Source organism: Heterocephalus glaber, unplaced genomic scaffold (assembly GCF_053883595.1).
Source record: "Heterocephalus glaber isolate CG9 unplaced genomic scaffold, H.glaber_assembly_v1.0 deba00001523, whole genome shotgun sequence".
Lineage (NCBI taxonomy): Eukaryota > Metazoa > Chordata > Mammalia > Rodentia > Bathyergidae > Heterocephalus > Heterocephalus glaber.
The window spans coordinates 6,526,284-6,542,684 of record NW_028258327.1 but is presented as its reverse complement, the minus strand read 5'-3'; the positions used below and the strand labels follow the sequence as shown (position 1 = coordinate 6,542,684).

Here is a 16,401-nt window from a genome sequence, read left to right as displayed (position 1 = left end):
CTTTTTATACATAAAGTATGGTGATATATAAGCATTTACATATTAATTATCTAATGACGTCATTAGATCCTCTCATGAATCCTGTGATCCGTGAAGAAAACTAGGGTAGTTATAATCGGTTTTTTTTTTTTGGTACCAGGGATCAAACTCAGGACCTTGTACTTGTGAGGCAGGCAGCAGCACCACTGAGTTAAATTCCCAGCCCTATAACCACATTTTTTAATGAATGAGGAAATTGAGGTTAAGGGAAAGCAAATAACTTCTACAGAGAAGTTAAATTGGTCATGCTGAGGTGTGAATTTATGTTTCCAAAATTCAAATGACATATTAATTTGATCATACTATGACCACCACAATCTATCAATGGCCTTTTCTACCTTTACAGGTATTTCCATACCTTCTCAGTTTCTGCTGAAGACCCAGCTTGGTAATTTGTGGAAAAATACTCACTGTCCAGATTATCTCAACTAACACTGTGACTTTGCAGCTTGGAGACCCATCTAAATGGCCATCACCACTCCCCCAAATAAACACACACCCTGTACTTTACCCAGCACTCTTTACCTAACCAAACAGTATTCTCTCTTGCCAAGTTCTTCAGGATAAAACGTAGGCACCATTTTTACTTCTTTACTTGTAATTAATTTATCTGTTATCAATTACTGCTGGTTCTGCCTGAGTCTGATCACTCCTTACTGTGCCCGAGATGACGTGGCCTATCTCTATCACTTCCTTCTACTGCTCACTCTATGAATCTGGAATTGCTTGAAACTTCCACATTGCTCTAGCTTCCTTTACATTTATTTTCCTTCTGCCTGGAATCGTACCCAAGGTTTTTTCAAAACTTGTCTCATCTTTACAACATTCAGTTCTCTGTTCAAATATCATTTCTTCAGAAAAGCTTTCCTTCACTATTGTAAGAGGAACAGGCTCCTCTAGATACCTCTGGATTCTTATCTCCTTTTAAAAATCTTACTCATACTCATCTGAAATTGTTTATTTGTTTATTATTTGCTAACTTCACTATGAATACAAGGTCCACAAGTGCCAGAAACATTGGTCTAGTTTTCTGTGGTATCCCTCATTTTGACTAAGATATATGACAGATAAATGTTATTAGACAGGATAATAGCAAATATTTATTGAATACCGCAAATGAGCAAATGGCTTTAAGTGCTTTATCTGTATGAATTCATTTACTCTGATCAACAACCTCATAATGTACTTGGCACTTACTGGTACCTCCATTAAATATGAGGAAACTGAGGTTAAGCAACTTTGTCCAAGGTCTAGGAAGTGGCAGAGATAAATGTGAAGGCCTGCAGTTTGATTCAGAGCCCAGTCTCCCAACAATTAAGCTCACACACTCAGGATTATATCCTCAGTAAACTGACTAGGTGTACAGTGACTTGATAAGCAAACCAATATATACAATTTTTTTCACATTAGATTTTTTTGGTTTGTAACCCTATGGAGTTATGTACCTGAACTATTTGCTCTTGTCTTTAAAATAAAAGGGCAAATAAAGAACTAGTTAGAAAGATTAACGGACAAGAAACTTACATGTGAGGAAATGGCCTCACCATGAGTAAATCTCTATAGCGAGTATGATATAGACCTGTGATAGCTACCTTTTAGAGCTTTCAATGATAACAAACAGTCCACTGTGGCACATATGCCAAAGCTTCACCACCACTGCTATGGATCTAACTCCCTCCCCATTAATATGTGAAATCTTAACTCTTCGTATAATGGCACTTGGAGGTAGGCATTTGGGAAGTGATTAAAGCAGAGTTCTTTTGAATAGGATTAGTAGAAAAAAGAGACCTCAAAGCATTCTCTCACCCTTTCTGTGCCATGAGAGGATAAAGCGAGAAGATGGATATCTATGAAACAGGAAGTGGACCCTCACTAGACATGAAATCTGCTGGCACCTAGATCTAACCTTCCTAGGCTCTAGAAATGAGAGAAATAAAATTGTTAAAGCCACCTAGTGTACAGCTGTCTTAAGTTACTTTCTTGTTAATGGGACAAAATACCCAAAATCCACAAGTAAAAGGAGGAAAGGTTTATTTTGGCTCACAGTTTGTAGAGATTTCAGTCTATTGTTGCCTGGATCCAAAGAAGGGTGGCATGGCAGAGGAGAGAGCTAATGACAGGGCAGCGGGAAGCAGGGTACAATCAAGGGAAGAGGAGGGATATATATAGTTTCAGGCCATGCTCAGTGACCCAATCTCTTCCCACCAGGCTTCACCTCCCAACATCATACCCAAATATAGACCCATCAGTGGACTAATGCAGTACCACACACTCATTCATGATCCAGGACTGGATCATCTAGACATAAGATATGTAGCATCTAGATATAAGAATGACAATAGTATACCTGCTATAGCAGGTAGAATAGAATAAAGATAAATGTCTAAGGTATAAGGACTACTGGTGGTCCAATGATAACCAGTGAGAACATCCTATTATTTATGAAGTATAATTAAATCTAGCTAAGAATAAGAAACAAATTAATGAAGAGTATCCATTTTAATTTTTAAAAACTATGTAAGTATTATTACAAATAAAGCAAGATTCAATAAAGGAGATGACTATAATTTGTTTTAAAACACATGAGGATATATCTTAAAAAAGAATTTACAAAAAATTTAACCCAACCTCTTGTTATTGTGGAGTTTAAAAAATTTTCTAGTGATTGTGTTGTATTTTTCTATATTATTATTTTAAATTTTAAAAAAAAGCCTGGCATGTTACTTAACCTAAAAGGTTGTCTGTCTCTAAACACTGAAGGATATGCCTGAGATTATTTTTTCCTTTTAAAATTCTATGTTTCCAAAACAACATAATATTGTAGGATGTTGCTTATACTAATTGAAGGTTAAAAAGGATATTAAGATGTTTAAGTATTCTTTTGTTCAATTACACAAAAATAATATTAAAACACATTCAGTTGGATTAATTATTGGGGATAATCACATCTATTTACCTACTTGGCTGCTTTCTAAGGTTAAAAGGCAGGATGGCAGGTTCCCAAACTGAAACAGAATTATGACACTATTTGTAATGGGATGATATTTTTTAGGACATGTGCCAGCATACACGTTTGAAACACTTCCATTCATGTTAACTGAGAAAGAAGCTAACATTGGTTTCTGAACTGCTCCACCTGCTGGACTGAAGAGATTCTAACAATTTTTGTGTACTTGAAATTTTATTGGAATTAAATTAGAAACACTAAATATCTAAATAAATAGACACTAATTTCTAGCATGTGAAAATTAGATTTTAAAATGTTTTATTCAATATTAAAGTTTTCAGTTATGCTTTGTTTATTTAAAAAATCTAATAATGCTCTGCTTACCCAAATTACATTGAAAAATGGTTAAAATTTTGAATTCACAGAAAATATTCAATGTTATTTTCATTACAAAACAATTATTTTCCCAATATGGTTGTATGTGTACTTACAAGTCTAAAGAGTTATGATAAAATAGGTTAAGCAGTTACTACTAGTGATAAAAATACTTTCAAAAAGGGTGTTTACTTTCACAGACTATATCCAACATAGTATTTGAAATCCTACCAAGAGTAATTACACAAGAGAATGAAGTAAAAGACATCTAAATTTTAAAGGAAGAAGTTAAATTATTAAAGACATAATCATAAATATTATAGAAACCCTAATGATTCCATCAAAATACTGTTAGATTTAATACATTCAGTAAAGTTTTGTGATATAAAAATCAACATACAAAACTTAGCAGCATTTCAATATACTGACAGCAAACTGAAAAAATTTTATTCACAATAGCTACAGAAAACAAAATAATTGGGAATAAATATAACCACTGAGACAAAAGATCTTTATGCTAGAAACTACAAAATACTAATCAAAGAAATAAAAGACATAACTAAATGGAAAAATATCTTGTCTTTATATGGATTTTTATTAAAATGTCTATATTATGCACAGTAACCTATATATTCAATGGAGAGATACCAAAGACATTCTTGACAAAGATAACAAAATTTTATTTGGAACCACAAAATACCCTGAATATCTAAAACAATCTTGAGCAAAGAGAACAAAGCTGGAGGCGTTACATTTTGCAACCAATAATGTACTACAAAGCTATAACAACCAAAAGAGCATAGTACTGACATAAAACTAAACACACAGACCAACAAAACAGAAGAGAGAGTCCAGAAATCTATGCATTTAGAGCCAACTGATTTTTCTACAGAGGTACCTAGAACACAAAATAAATGTCTCTTTCAATAAATGATGTTGGGAAAACTGGATATCTACAAATGGCTAACAGGCACCATGAAAAAAGACTCAACATCACTAATCATCAGGAAGCTAAAAAGTAAGAACAATAATGAGATATTATCTCACCTCAGTTAATAATCAAGAAGACTAAAGATAAAAAGTGCACCAAAGATGTAGAGAAAAGGGAACCACTACATACATCTGGTGGGAATGTGTATTAATCTAGCTATTATAAAAACAATATGGAAATTCCTCAAAAAATTAAAAATAGAGCAAACAATCCTACTAGTAGCAACATATCTAAAGGAAATGAAATTAGTATGCCAAAGATATTGGCACATCCATTCACAGCAGCACTATTCACAACAGTCAATATATGGAATCAACCTAGGTGTTCATCAATGGATAAATGGATAGAGGAAATGTGGAATATAACACAAAGGAATATTAGCTCATCATAAAAGAAGAAAAAAAAATCTATCATTTGGGACAATGCTGATAACCTAGAGAATATTATGTTAAGTGAAATAAGCCATGCACAGAAAGATGAATACTGCATAATCTCACTCACATGTGGAATCTAAAACAAGCTGATCTCATAAAGACAGATAAGAATGATGGTTACCAGAGGGTCAGGTGGTTGACATGTGGGTGGATGGGAAAATGCTAGTCAAAGAATTTATAATTACAGTAAGATAAAAAGCAAAAAAAAAAAAGGAGTCTAGAATAAGCAAATAAAGACAGGCACCAAGTAAATTGCCTAGGCCAGTGGGCAAACAATGGGAAGAGAGAAATTGGGAATAACTTACTTACTAACTTTCTTTCTTAGGTGACAAAAATGTTCTAAAATTGATCATAGTGATAGATGTACAGCTCTGTGAACATATTAAAATAATTGGATTTTACAATTTAATTGAGTGAACAATATATGTTAATTATAGTTCACGAAACTTTTTTTTTTTTTAAACAAGCCAAGTTGGGTACCATGGGGCATACCTGTAATCCCAGCACTGAGGGAAGTGAAGCAGGAGGACAGACTAGAGTGCCGTCTAAACAGCTTAGGGAGACCTTGTCTCCAAAAACAAACAGGCTGGAAGATATAGCTTGGTGGTAGAGCTCCCTTGGGTTCAATCCCCAGGACAGAAGAAGAAGAAGAAAGAGAAGATGGAGAAGGAAGAGAAAAGGGGAGAGGGAGGAGGGGGAGGGAGAGGGGTAAGGGAGGAGGAGGAGGAGAAAAGCAAATAAAACAAAAACCAAACTAAATGCTCTTATATGACCCCAGGGACTCAGTCATCCAATCCTGCCAGGCTGGTAACTGACTTTTGGAGAGAATAATGTCAGCAACTCTTTTGCCTTGAACTTTGTAAATAGGTTGATACTTCCCATGCACAAAGTAAAGTAATATTCAGCAGCAATGGCACAGAGATAGGATACTTCTTTGTGCTCAGTGGGCTTCCGGGGCTCTTGTACAAATATCCTTAAAAGATAAGAATGTGTCCTGTATCTTTGGTATTCTCCAGGACACTAAGTATTAATACTAGACAGAACCTGAGAAAATATTAATAAATGATGAAAAGCTAAGAGAATTTTTTTCTAGACAATTTAGGGTGAGAGGGTCATGACTGTATCTTCTTTATGGACTATAATTTGTTAACTTAAATAAAAGGACTAAGATACAAAAAGAGGAAAAAGTACAAGACATCAAGAGAAAAGAGATACTTAAAAGTTACTCAATGGTACAAATCCTAATTCCAATTCTGCCCTAGTTTTCCATACTGTGTCATTTGGGGGAACATAGAATTTTTTTTTTTTTTTGGTACCAGGGATTGAACTCGGGTCCTTGCGCTTTTGAGGCAGGTGGCGGAACCACTGAGCTAAATCCCTGGCCCCATTGAATTTTTTTTTAATGAAAAAGTTAAATTAGGTGATCACAGCAGAAATACTAAGGCTGTTCATACGTAGGTATCTAGAGTTATTTTTTAATTAACAACTCAATTAACCTTTAGAATCCTGGTAGTTGACAGTTCTTAATACATGGCACTATTTAGGAAACCAAAATTAGAAGGAAAAAAAAATTAAAATAGGACAAAATCCAGGTAGTATCTCAAATACAGTTTATACTCATCAAATGTAACAGCTTAAAATTCTCTAGAGTAATCTTTTAAATCATAACAAACTTAGTGATTAGGAGAATATTTCACTTTTCTCTTTGCTGAAGAAAGCCTGAAAGTGCAGAATGCTGGGAGAGCTAAGAAATAATGGAGAATAAGGAAAGTATCAAGGGAAAGTCACCAAGAGAAGCAGAAAGATACTTTTTATTTTTTATTTTTTAAAGATATTTGCCATCTGTGCTTCTTCAAAAGATGCCAGGCTGCTCCCCAGCCTGAGGATCAGGGAAGCTCTTCTCTCAAATCCTGGAAGACATCCCATCAGGTTTCAGTACTCAGGGGGATAAAGGGTAGCAGATGGGATCCTATGATTGTCATGAGGTTATTTGGAAATGGAAGGCCACGAGCTTGGTGGTGTTTGCTGTTACTCACTTAACCTTTCTTTCTTTCATTTTTCCTTTAATCAGCTCTTTTAATTTTACATGTTGGGCCCCCTACAATACTAGATAGAACCAGATATTTAAATTGTACTTAGTTTTAAATTTTTCTTTAAAAATTATTTATTTTCCAATCTCATATGTTTAAGAAAAATATTTTTGCAGTTTGCTACCAAAAGATAGCAACTGTGCTCTAAATGTGACAAAATTCAAACATCAATATGCTTGCTATAGTATTGAGAATTTTGATACATAAATTTAATCTCATGTTTCTGTGTGGTTACAAGAACCATAATAACCAAGTATATTTTAACAAAAATTACTGAAAATTCTAGAGACATAAATACATTTGGGATATACTTTGCTTTCTTCCAAAGTTAATAATAAGATGGCAAACCTATTCTGAAAAATATGTTCAAATAGATTTTCCTTACCTTTGAAGACTTTTTAATTTTTTGTACTGTTTTAAGCCTACTGACTATATCAGTCATGATCCTGACTTGCCATGATGACAGGCAGTTTTTACTCTAGAGTTGATTTCCAGTGCCAACATCATTAAGAGATTCTTCAAATTACTTTTTAAACGTCCTTTTCCCTCAGGATTTTCACTTATATCTAATTAGACTACTAACTCCAAGCCATGTAATCCCTGTTGCCAAAACTGCTAAATGCTTCAATAAGTAGGAAGAGGGCATCAATGGAGCAAGACAGATGTAATGTCACTGGTTAACAATAGAGGTGTGAAGCAGCTGCCTTAATTATGAAGCTTATTAATTCATTGTGCTAAAAAAACTTGGCAAGGGTTCTTATAAAATACCTAACCTTTTCAAAATAACATCAGATTGTTTAAAACTTAAAATATATGTCTTCAATATGAAATGCTACAATGATTATTCTGCCAGTGATATCTACATTCCATACTTAATAGTTCTAGGTTACAGGGTCACACATAATTTTATTCTTATTTTTTGAAGTATGCACTCTTACATTTAAATATTTAAAATTTGTTTTACAGATAGAATGGGATCAGAGGATAAAGATAAAATATGTACAGGAGAGGAAGTAAAGTACAGGGGAAAAATTGCTAAGTGCTATTTTTATATGATGTGAAACGACTTAATCTTATTAAAATTCAATTTAATTATCTGTTTATTAACACTTACAATGAAGCGTTGTTTGATGCTTACAAATAATGTACATAAAGTGCCTGGCACATAATAGGTACTCAATAAAAAGTAGTTAACATTTTAAAAATGGATATTTTAGAAAGACAAGATTTAGATGAGTGACTTACTTTTGCAGAATAAGATTAGTGAAGGTAAACAGTCTTAATAGAATTTTTGGTGTTACACCTAGAATCTTTTACTACCATCTAAAGACAATGGTATAAAAAAATGTAATCCAGAAACAGTTTAAGTTCTAGGAAAGAAAAACAAGTGAAAAGAGAGGTCTCAAAAGAAGCGTAACAATAGAAAAAAAAAACATATTAGTGCAACTGCATTTTCTTTTTCAGTATTGACTAGAAAAAAGATTTTCATACATGGTATAAAAACCAATAGGAATTAGTATCCAAAAGAGTAACAGTTGCCAGAAAAAAAAGAAAAAACATCCATAATATTGTGCAGAATAAAATATATTCCTGAAGTACCTAAAGGGTCAATAGAACAAAAGCACACACATTGGGCCAGGCTGATCTCTGCCTACTCTGGTGTGTAGAGAAGTGTTCCTTGTTTCACACCAAATATGACCAATTCCATCTTCTCTTTTAGGTCTTTAGCAGCTATTAGTAAATTTATTCCAGTCCTTTTTGAATCTATACATTTTGTCTATGATATATCCATCAACTGAAGTAGGAAGTCCTTTGAGTTTATTACTTGCAGGATCAGAGGGAACCATTTACCAACTGTGAAAATTTACTGTGTCCAAAGAAGCCTATGTTCATAAGCTTCTACTTTTAATTTCAATTATACTGACACAAAGCATTGTTGTAGATTTAAGAACCTAATCACATTTGCTCCCATTTTAGTAGCTACTTTGAGCTATTCAGACTTTAAATGTTCTATTAATGCAAAGCCAACAGAAATGTTTATGGCAAATCTCCTCTTGAGGGAAGATGAACATGAAGGACAGAATACTCTCTCTTATTTTAGTTTTAGGTATTCTTTTTTTTTGTGGTACCAGGGATCGAACTCAGGAGCTTGCACTTGCAAGGCAGGTGAAATGCCACTGAGCTAAATCCCTGGCCCAACGTTTTTTTCTTTTTTCTTTTTTGCTACTGGGGATTGAATTTAGGACCTTGCACTTGTGAGGCAGGCAGTGGCACCACTGAGCTAAATCCCCAGCCCAGATATTCTTTTATGTACTAAATCCATATTATTTGGAAGAATTCATTTCAGCTTAAAACTCAGAACTGCCTGATGACTTCTTCCTTTGATATCAATACGATAAGATATGCTATCTGATATAACTGCTAGCCTGACCTCAACCATCCTACTGATAGAGGAAAAAAAAGAAGAATCAGGAGATAAGGTATAAATGGACTTAATATTACCAAACTTGACAACCTTCTGCTAAGAAATACCTAAAAATGAAAGCCTGAAGTGCCAAAAACACTGAAAGAAAGCATTCAAGATGACCTGTTTAAACCAGGGGTGGCGGCCCATGTCTGTGATCCTAGCACTCTGGGAGACTGAGGCAGAAGGCACAAGTCTGAGCCCAACCTGGGACAACTTAGTTAGGCAGGAAGACCCTGTCTCCAAAAAGGGGGGTGGGTGGAGATGTAATTCAGTGTAAAGGCCCTATGTTCAATCCCCAGTACTAAAAAAAGATGACCTATTTAATGCTGTTTTTGAAAGAAAAGGTCATTTCTGGTAAATATTATAAAAGCAATAAACTCATTATATCCCCACTAAAGAAATTCTATGATTATTATCAAGAAGACAAAAAATAACAATTGTACGTAAAGATACAGAAGAAAGGCCATTCTTATACATTACTGGTGGGAATGTAAATTAGCACAGACATTTGGGAAACCAGTATGGAGATTTCTCAAAAAAACCCCTAAAAATAGAACCATATCATTCAGCAATTTCACTCTTAGATATATACCCAAGATGTCTAAAAAGATACTTGATATATTTTTAAATGACCAGAAGAGAATAAAATTTCAAATACACAAAAATGATTAATAGTTGAGGTATAATGCTTATCAGCCTGATTTGATTATTATATTACATATATATTGAATTACCATAATGTACCCCAAAAAGTACAAATATTATGTCTCAATAAAAACCTGGAAAAAAAAGAAAAATAAAAATTCTAATTTTTATTTCAGAAAAGGTGATAGTAATATACAAAACAACTAATAAAGGGTAAGAATTCCAATTCATTTTTAAAAAGGGAAAACAGCCAGATAGCTAAAATGAGATTCTAAGTACTTGCATTTTCTAAAGAAAGAAAAGGTCTAAAAGAAGGTACAATTATCAGGAATGTATGAAAGCAAGAAATCATCATTTGTTACTATGCCTTGATGTTAACTGAAGGGAAATAATAGGTTTACATATTTTTAAATGTTTTAGTGAATTAATGTTTTCATATTCTTTTTGGATTCTATTTTATCTTCTATTTTCTCTGGGTCAACAAAACCCATATTTCAACATATTCTAAAGAAATTAACTCGCAAGCACAAGGTCCCAAGTTCAATCCCTGGTACCAAAAAAAAAAAAAAATTAAAGAAAAATCATAATAAACATAATTCCTATAGTACCAGAATAAAAAAATCAAAGGTCAAATAAAAGAAATAATAAAAAACTTCATAACTGACAAAATTAAAGAAAATATACAGTAAGTTCAAAATAATATGTAAGAGAATATAAGTTTTTTCAAAATAATATGTAAGAATATAAGTTTAGCTATAATATCATGAGTATTAAAAATTCTTAAAAATAATGAAATTAAGAATAAAAAAGAAACATTTGTGAATGTATTTTGTGAAGGTGGCACTGAGAGTATGTAACAAAACCAAGTTGCTCAAAAACATGATGTGACTTTATAAAGTATTACAATAACCAAAAGAATGATAATGGGAATACGTCTCTGAAGAACTAAAACTATTTCGACTGCATTTCTTATCCTCTTGTGCTATTGCCATCCTGCTCCCTCCAGTTCCTGTTTTAGCTTCTTCCTTATTTCAAAACTGTAAGGAGTTGGGTATTGTAGTCCTGGACTTGGGAGGCTGGCGTGGGTGGGCTGCTTGTGTGTGGGAGCCATGAGCCGCAGGGCGCTGGGCTGACCCCACGTCCACACTAAGTTTGGCATCAAAATGGTGACCTGCCCACAGCAGGGGGACCACAGGTTGATTCATGAGTGAACTGGCCCAAGTCAGAAACAGTAGGTAAAACTTCTGAGGTGATCAAAACTATAAGAAAACTAACATGCATTTTTGGAAGTATAAGCAGGGAGGATACTAAGATTTTGCAAGTCATTTGGTAGTCATTGGGATAGTCACAAAAAAGATTCATACTGAAAAGAATGGTTTCTAAAAACTGAACTAGCACTATTTCAAACAATTTTACCACCCAATATCGCTAAGGTAGTTATAAACGTTAGCTAGCAAATAGTGAATAATTCCTAGAGAAGAAGTTAACAAAATAGTGGTATCAGTGTATCTCCCAAGAGTCCTACAGTTTTCTCTTCAAAATGAAGTCTCACTAAGATACTACAGTCTTAGACACTATGCAACAGAAGCTGAGATTTCTAAGATTAAGAAGAAATTTTATCATTGCTGCTGTGAAAATTTTTATGAGGTACATTGCATAACTATATAAACATAGCACTGTTTATGCATACATGTAGACAACTTGTTTTAGTCAGTTATTTACAGAATAGTTCACTTTATATTAATAAAAACATATCATGACATCAGTGTAACTGGTTTTGTACAATGCAATGCTGGAAAGAAACAGGCTGCTGACCTAATATGGACAGACCTTCCATCCTGGTTAATGCCTCTTTATGAACAAGACTGAGCTCCTCTTTATGGACAAGGAACAATGACTAAATTCCTCTAGTATTGTGCAGTAGTTTCCCCTGGTCCATGAGTGATGTTCCAAGACTCGCAGTAGATGCCTGAAACCAAGCAAAGTACTACATCCTGATTTCATTATAAGATATAAATTATAAATTAGATACAGTAAGAGAGTAACATCATCAATAAAAATAAAATTAAGAATTATAAAAAAATACAACCAAAGTTATAAAGGACCCAATAAAAATAGGAAACTGAAATGAATAGACACTTCCCAAAAGAAGAAGTATAAACAGCCAATACGTCATGAAAACATGTTCAACATCTTTGGCCATTAGACACAGTCAGATCAAAACAACACAGAGATTCAATCTTACTCTAGAAAGAATGTCTTTTATCAAGAACTTAAGAAACAATAAATGCTGGCTACGTTGTGAGAAAAAGAAACCCTCTCTACTGTTGGCATGAATATAAACTATTAAAACCACCAGAGAAATCAGTATAGAGATTTCTCAAAAAACTAAAAATAGAAATTCCATTTGCTGTATCTCCCTGGAAGAGTTAAAGACAACCTAATACAGTGATACATGCACAACCACATTTATAGCAGCACAAATCATAGTATCTGTACCTCAGAAGTGGCCTATATGCCCATGAACAGATGAATAGATAAAAAAGTGGTATATTTATATAATGGAGTACTGCTTAGCCACGAAAAGGATAATTTGGAATGAATTGTAGGAAAAAGGATGCACCTTGAGTTCATAATGCTAATAAATTTTACACAGAGGTTAAATACCACATGATTTCTGTTTTATGAGAAACTAAAAGCATAAATAATTTAGAGAAAAATAAAAGCAAGATGATAGGAAACAGGGAGATAGACTTTGTGGAGATGGGAAAGGGTTCTGGGGATGGAGGGAGATGAAATGAAGGGGAGAAGGGGAAGAAAGAAGGATCAAAGAGGTGATAAGCATATGTATCAATATCACATAATGAATATATTCATGATTAGCATAAACATATACTAATAACAAATTAAAAGAAAAAGAAAAAAGTTTTGTGAATATGATCTTTTTCTTAAAATGGTCAAGACAAATATTAACATTTTGGACTGTAGTTGGCTAAGGGCAGTCAGCCATAAAAAGCAAAATCAGAGAAGGGACTACTGCATACATTTTTTGGGCTATTTCAGTGGTGTGCGTGGGAATGCAAAATGTAATAGGGAGAATGGCTTCCACAAACCTCCTGTAAAAACAATGTGTACTTGGTCTTAACATTGGTGTTACTCACCATACTGTGTGGATATGAGTGTGTGTGTGGGGTGAGCGAGGAAGTATAAGATATGAAAATGGTTAAGTGGATAACAGAGTCATTAAGAGTGCACATTCAGGGGGCCGGGGATTTAGCTCAGTGGTTCCGCTGGCTGCCTCACAAGCGCAAGGCCCCAAGTTCGATCCCCGTACCCCACCCCCCAAAAAGAGTGCACATTCAGACCGGGGATGTAGCTCAGTGGCACAGTGCCTGCCTGGCAAGTGTGAGGTCCTGAGTTCAATTCCTGGTAGCCAAAGAGTGCACATTCAGGTGTTAGGCTGCAAACTATACACATGCTGTATAACCCTGGAGAAGCTGGTTAACCTATAAAATGGCAACACTGATGTAAAGTTAGTAGCAAATGAGTGGTTATTTTGAGCATTAAATGAGTTTAAAAATTAAACTTATTTATCAATGTACATTTATCAATATAAAGTTATTAGACTAATGCTTGGCTCATGAAAACTGCTCAAAGGCTTTAGATATTATTACATGTGCTCCCAAGGAACAAAAGTATTTTTAAATACTAGATTAGGTAAACGTATCAAGTTAGGTAAATATATGCTATGGTCCAAAGTTTTGTGTGCTAGAAGCTTGGTCCCTAATAGTACTGAAATGCGGTGGCTCCTCTAAGAGGTGGGGGCTGCTGGGAAGCAATTAGTTCTTCAGGCACCACTCTTAGGAGGGATAATGGGCTGTGAGTTAGGTCTCACAGGACTGGATTAGTTATCAAGAGAGCGAATTGGTATAAAGTGAGGCCACCTCACACATTTGGTCTCTTCTGCACATTACACAACCTCCAGCACTCTTGCACATGCTCCCACTGTGTGACGCCATCTGCAGCCAAATGTGGCTTTCCAAGCCTGGGCTTTCTGGCCCAGAAACCAGGAGCCAAATAAATTTCTCTTCCTTATAAAATATTCAGACTCAGGTGTTTGTTAGAGCAACACAAAAGGGATTAAGATGATATGAAAGAAATATTAAATTCTTAAATACAGCAGAGACTATTTTAAGATGCATGCTCAAATTTATTAACAATTATTTTACTGCCTGACAGAGTCCTCAAAAGAAATCCTATTTTTATGAGTCTTTGTCTAGGAGATACAGTCTCATCCTTAGGGAGCTAAAAATGTTCATCTTTTTAAATACAGTGGTACCTCAGTTCACAAACTTTTATTTTTTCCATAATTCGGTCACATTAAATGAGAACCAAATCAAATTTCTCCATAAGGTCAACATTGAACCTAACCATTGAATTTGTTTTGGTTCTCGACCAATTTGGTTTGCAACCAGAATTGTGAAAAGCATTAAGTTTGTGAATTAAGCTACCACTGTACTCTTCCCTCAGAAATGAAATTTAAATTTCTCAAAGAAAATTATTTTTGATAGTTGCCTCATGTACTTCAATTATATATTCTTTTTTATAGAGCAAACAATAGAAATTAATTAATACAGAATTCACCTATCTACCTTCCCACTATCAATCAATTCAATCACAAACATTTTCTCACTTACAACAATGGTCTTGGCCATATGCTGGGCACAAAATGTATAGAGAACTTTCTCAGAAGAAAAGAAATTAAAAAACTGTGAATGAGACATCAAAATTTGTAGAGAACAATAAAATAGTACCAGGAGGAAAAAAAGCTAGTGAGAGAACTGCAATAAAATATGAATTTACATGTGAAGGGCCTTAAATTAAAAACAGAGACAAACTGTCCCTGACTTTAAAAAAAGAACCAACATACTTCAAGGATGAAATAAGACCCAGGATATACACATAGCTGTATCTATAGCTATATGTTGACTAATATGACAACAAAGTTTCATGGTAAATTATTGTACATAAATTCAACAAAATAAAAATGTAAGTGAAGGGAAAAGGATATAGTATATAGAAAGTCAGATGGAGAAGATGCTCCTAATGATAATTTTAACTTTAATACTAAATTTAGTTCTTAGATTTCTGCCCACCCTCAAAAGGAAATATGAAAATAGGATAGCTTTTTACCATACAATACAGTTTGTGTGTGTGTGTGTGTGTGTAGGGAGTGTATGAGTCTGGGAATGGGAGTTAATAGCTTTCTTGGCATTAATTCTAAGAACTTCAAGAAAAGAAACTCCAGTAATATCATGGTTAAGCAAGCAATAAAGGCCATCCAAAAGAAGCAATAAGAAAAGTTTTCAATCCTAATTCGAAGAGGCTACTATTTCTGAAGACAGGGTGATCACGTGGCTTATGCAGGGAAGTCCACCTTATACCTTTTAACCTCATTTAAATATTAGTAGTGCCCCATTCCACTCTCAGAGGGATCCAAGTTTGGATGATAAATTATAAGGTCACCTCTACTTAGTGGGAACTTAGTCTGGATATGAAACTTTAGCAACCTTGTTTTATAGGAAGAACTTTATAAACAATTTGTCAAACTTCAAGAACTGGATAGCAATAATCTAAATTAAAAGAAAAGATGAAATATCCAAAACCATGAACTCACACTTAGAATTGAAAGCAATTCTTCAGTATTGCACTCAGGTTTCAAACGGTCCTTGAACATTTTAACTGTCTGGTGCTTCAAATAGTAATAGGAAGCAATTCGGCCACATGTCAGAGGCTCAATGCTCCGATTATCCTATTTCAAAAGAACAACAAAATAATGTAAGTTAAAAGTATGACATAGTCATATATCTCCACAAAATTACAACTCATTCTGTAGGTTGTTACTGCAATCATTTTGTTACAAATTTGGTATCACTAGAAGAAAAGGTTCTATTTTGTTAAAAAGCTGGACAATTAGAATGTAAACAACTAAGTTGTACCTCTCCAATTTCAATACAGTAGGAAAGTTCCAATTCAAGCAGGGACCTCTCAATCAGATGGGACAGAAACTTGTTCACACAATCATGGCTCACATCACCCAAATTGTAGTAGCTAGAAAACAAGTAAGGCTATTAGTTGCTTTAAGATATGTTCCACTACAATTACCACCTCAGACTTCACTCTTTTCAGAATTTCAAAACTTCTGAATTACATTTACTGCATATCAAAGAAATAAAGCACTGCAGTTACCATTGCTGTTTTACAGATCAAAAGCTCTATACTAAGGTTTGCTAATACCAATGAAAATGACAATAGACTGAAAATATAGAAGAAAAGCAATTACAATTACTCATCACATTAAGCAAAATCAAGTTTCTCATGTTAAAACTAGTTATTATTTCAGTTTATCCATC

At 34.1% G+C, this 16,401-nt stretch overlaps 1 protein-coding gene across 4 annotated transcripts in view; it reads right to left on the bottom strand.

Annotated features, from left to right (window-relative positions):
- Positions 1–16,401, bottom strand: part of Ascc3 (activating signal cointegrator 1 complex subunit 3) — a 320,418-nt gene that overhangs the window by 63,565 nt on the left and 240,452 nt on the right. For 3 of the 4 annotated variants that reach the window (XM_004862476.4, XM_021242706.2, XM_004862477.4), the window contains 2 exons: positions 15,988–16,099; positions 15,666–15,800 (listed from right to left, as the gene is read on the bottom strand). In XM_004862476.4, coding sequence (XP_004862533.1) covers positions 15,666–15,800; positions 15,988–16,099 — 247 coding nt within the window. Of the gene's footprint in view, positions 1–11,803; positions 11,958–15,665; positions 15,801–15,987; positions 16,100–16,401 lie in introns of all 4 variants that reach the window. The other variant, XR_002388709.2, reaches the window with a different exon arrangement.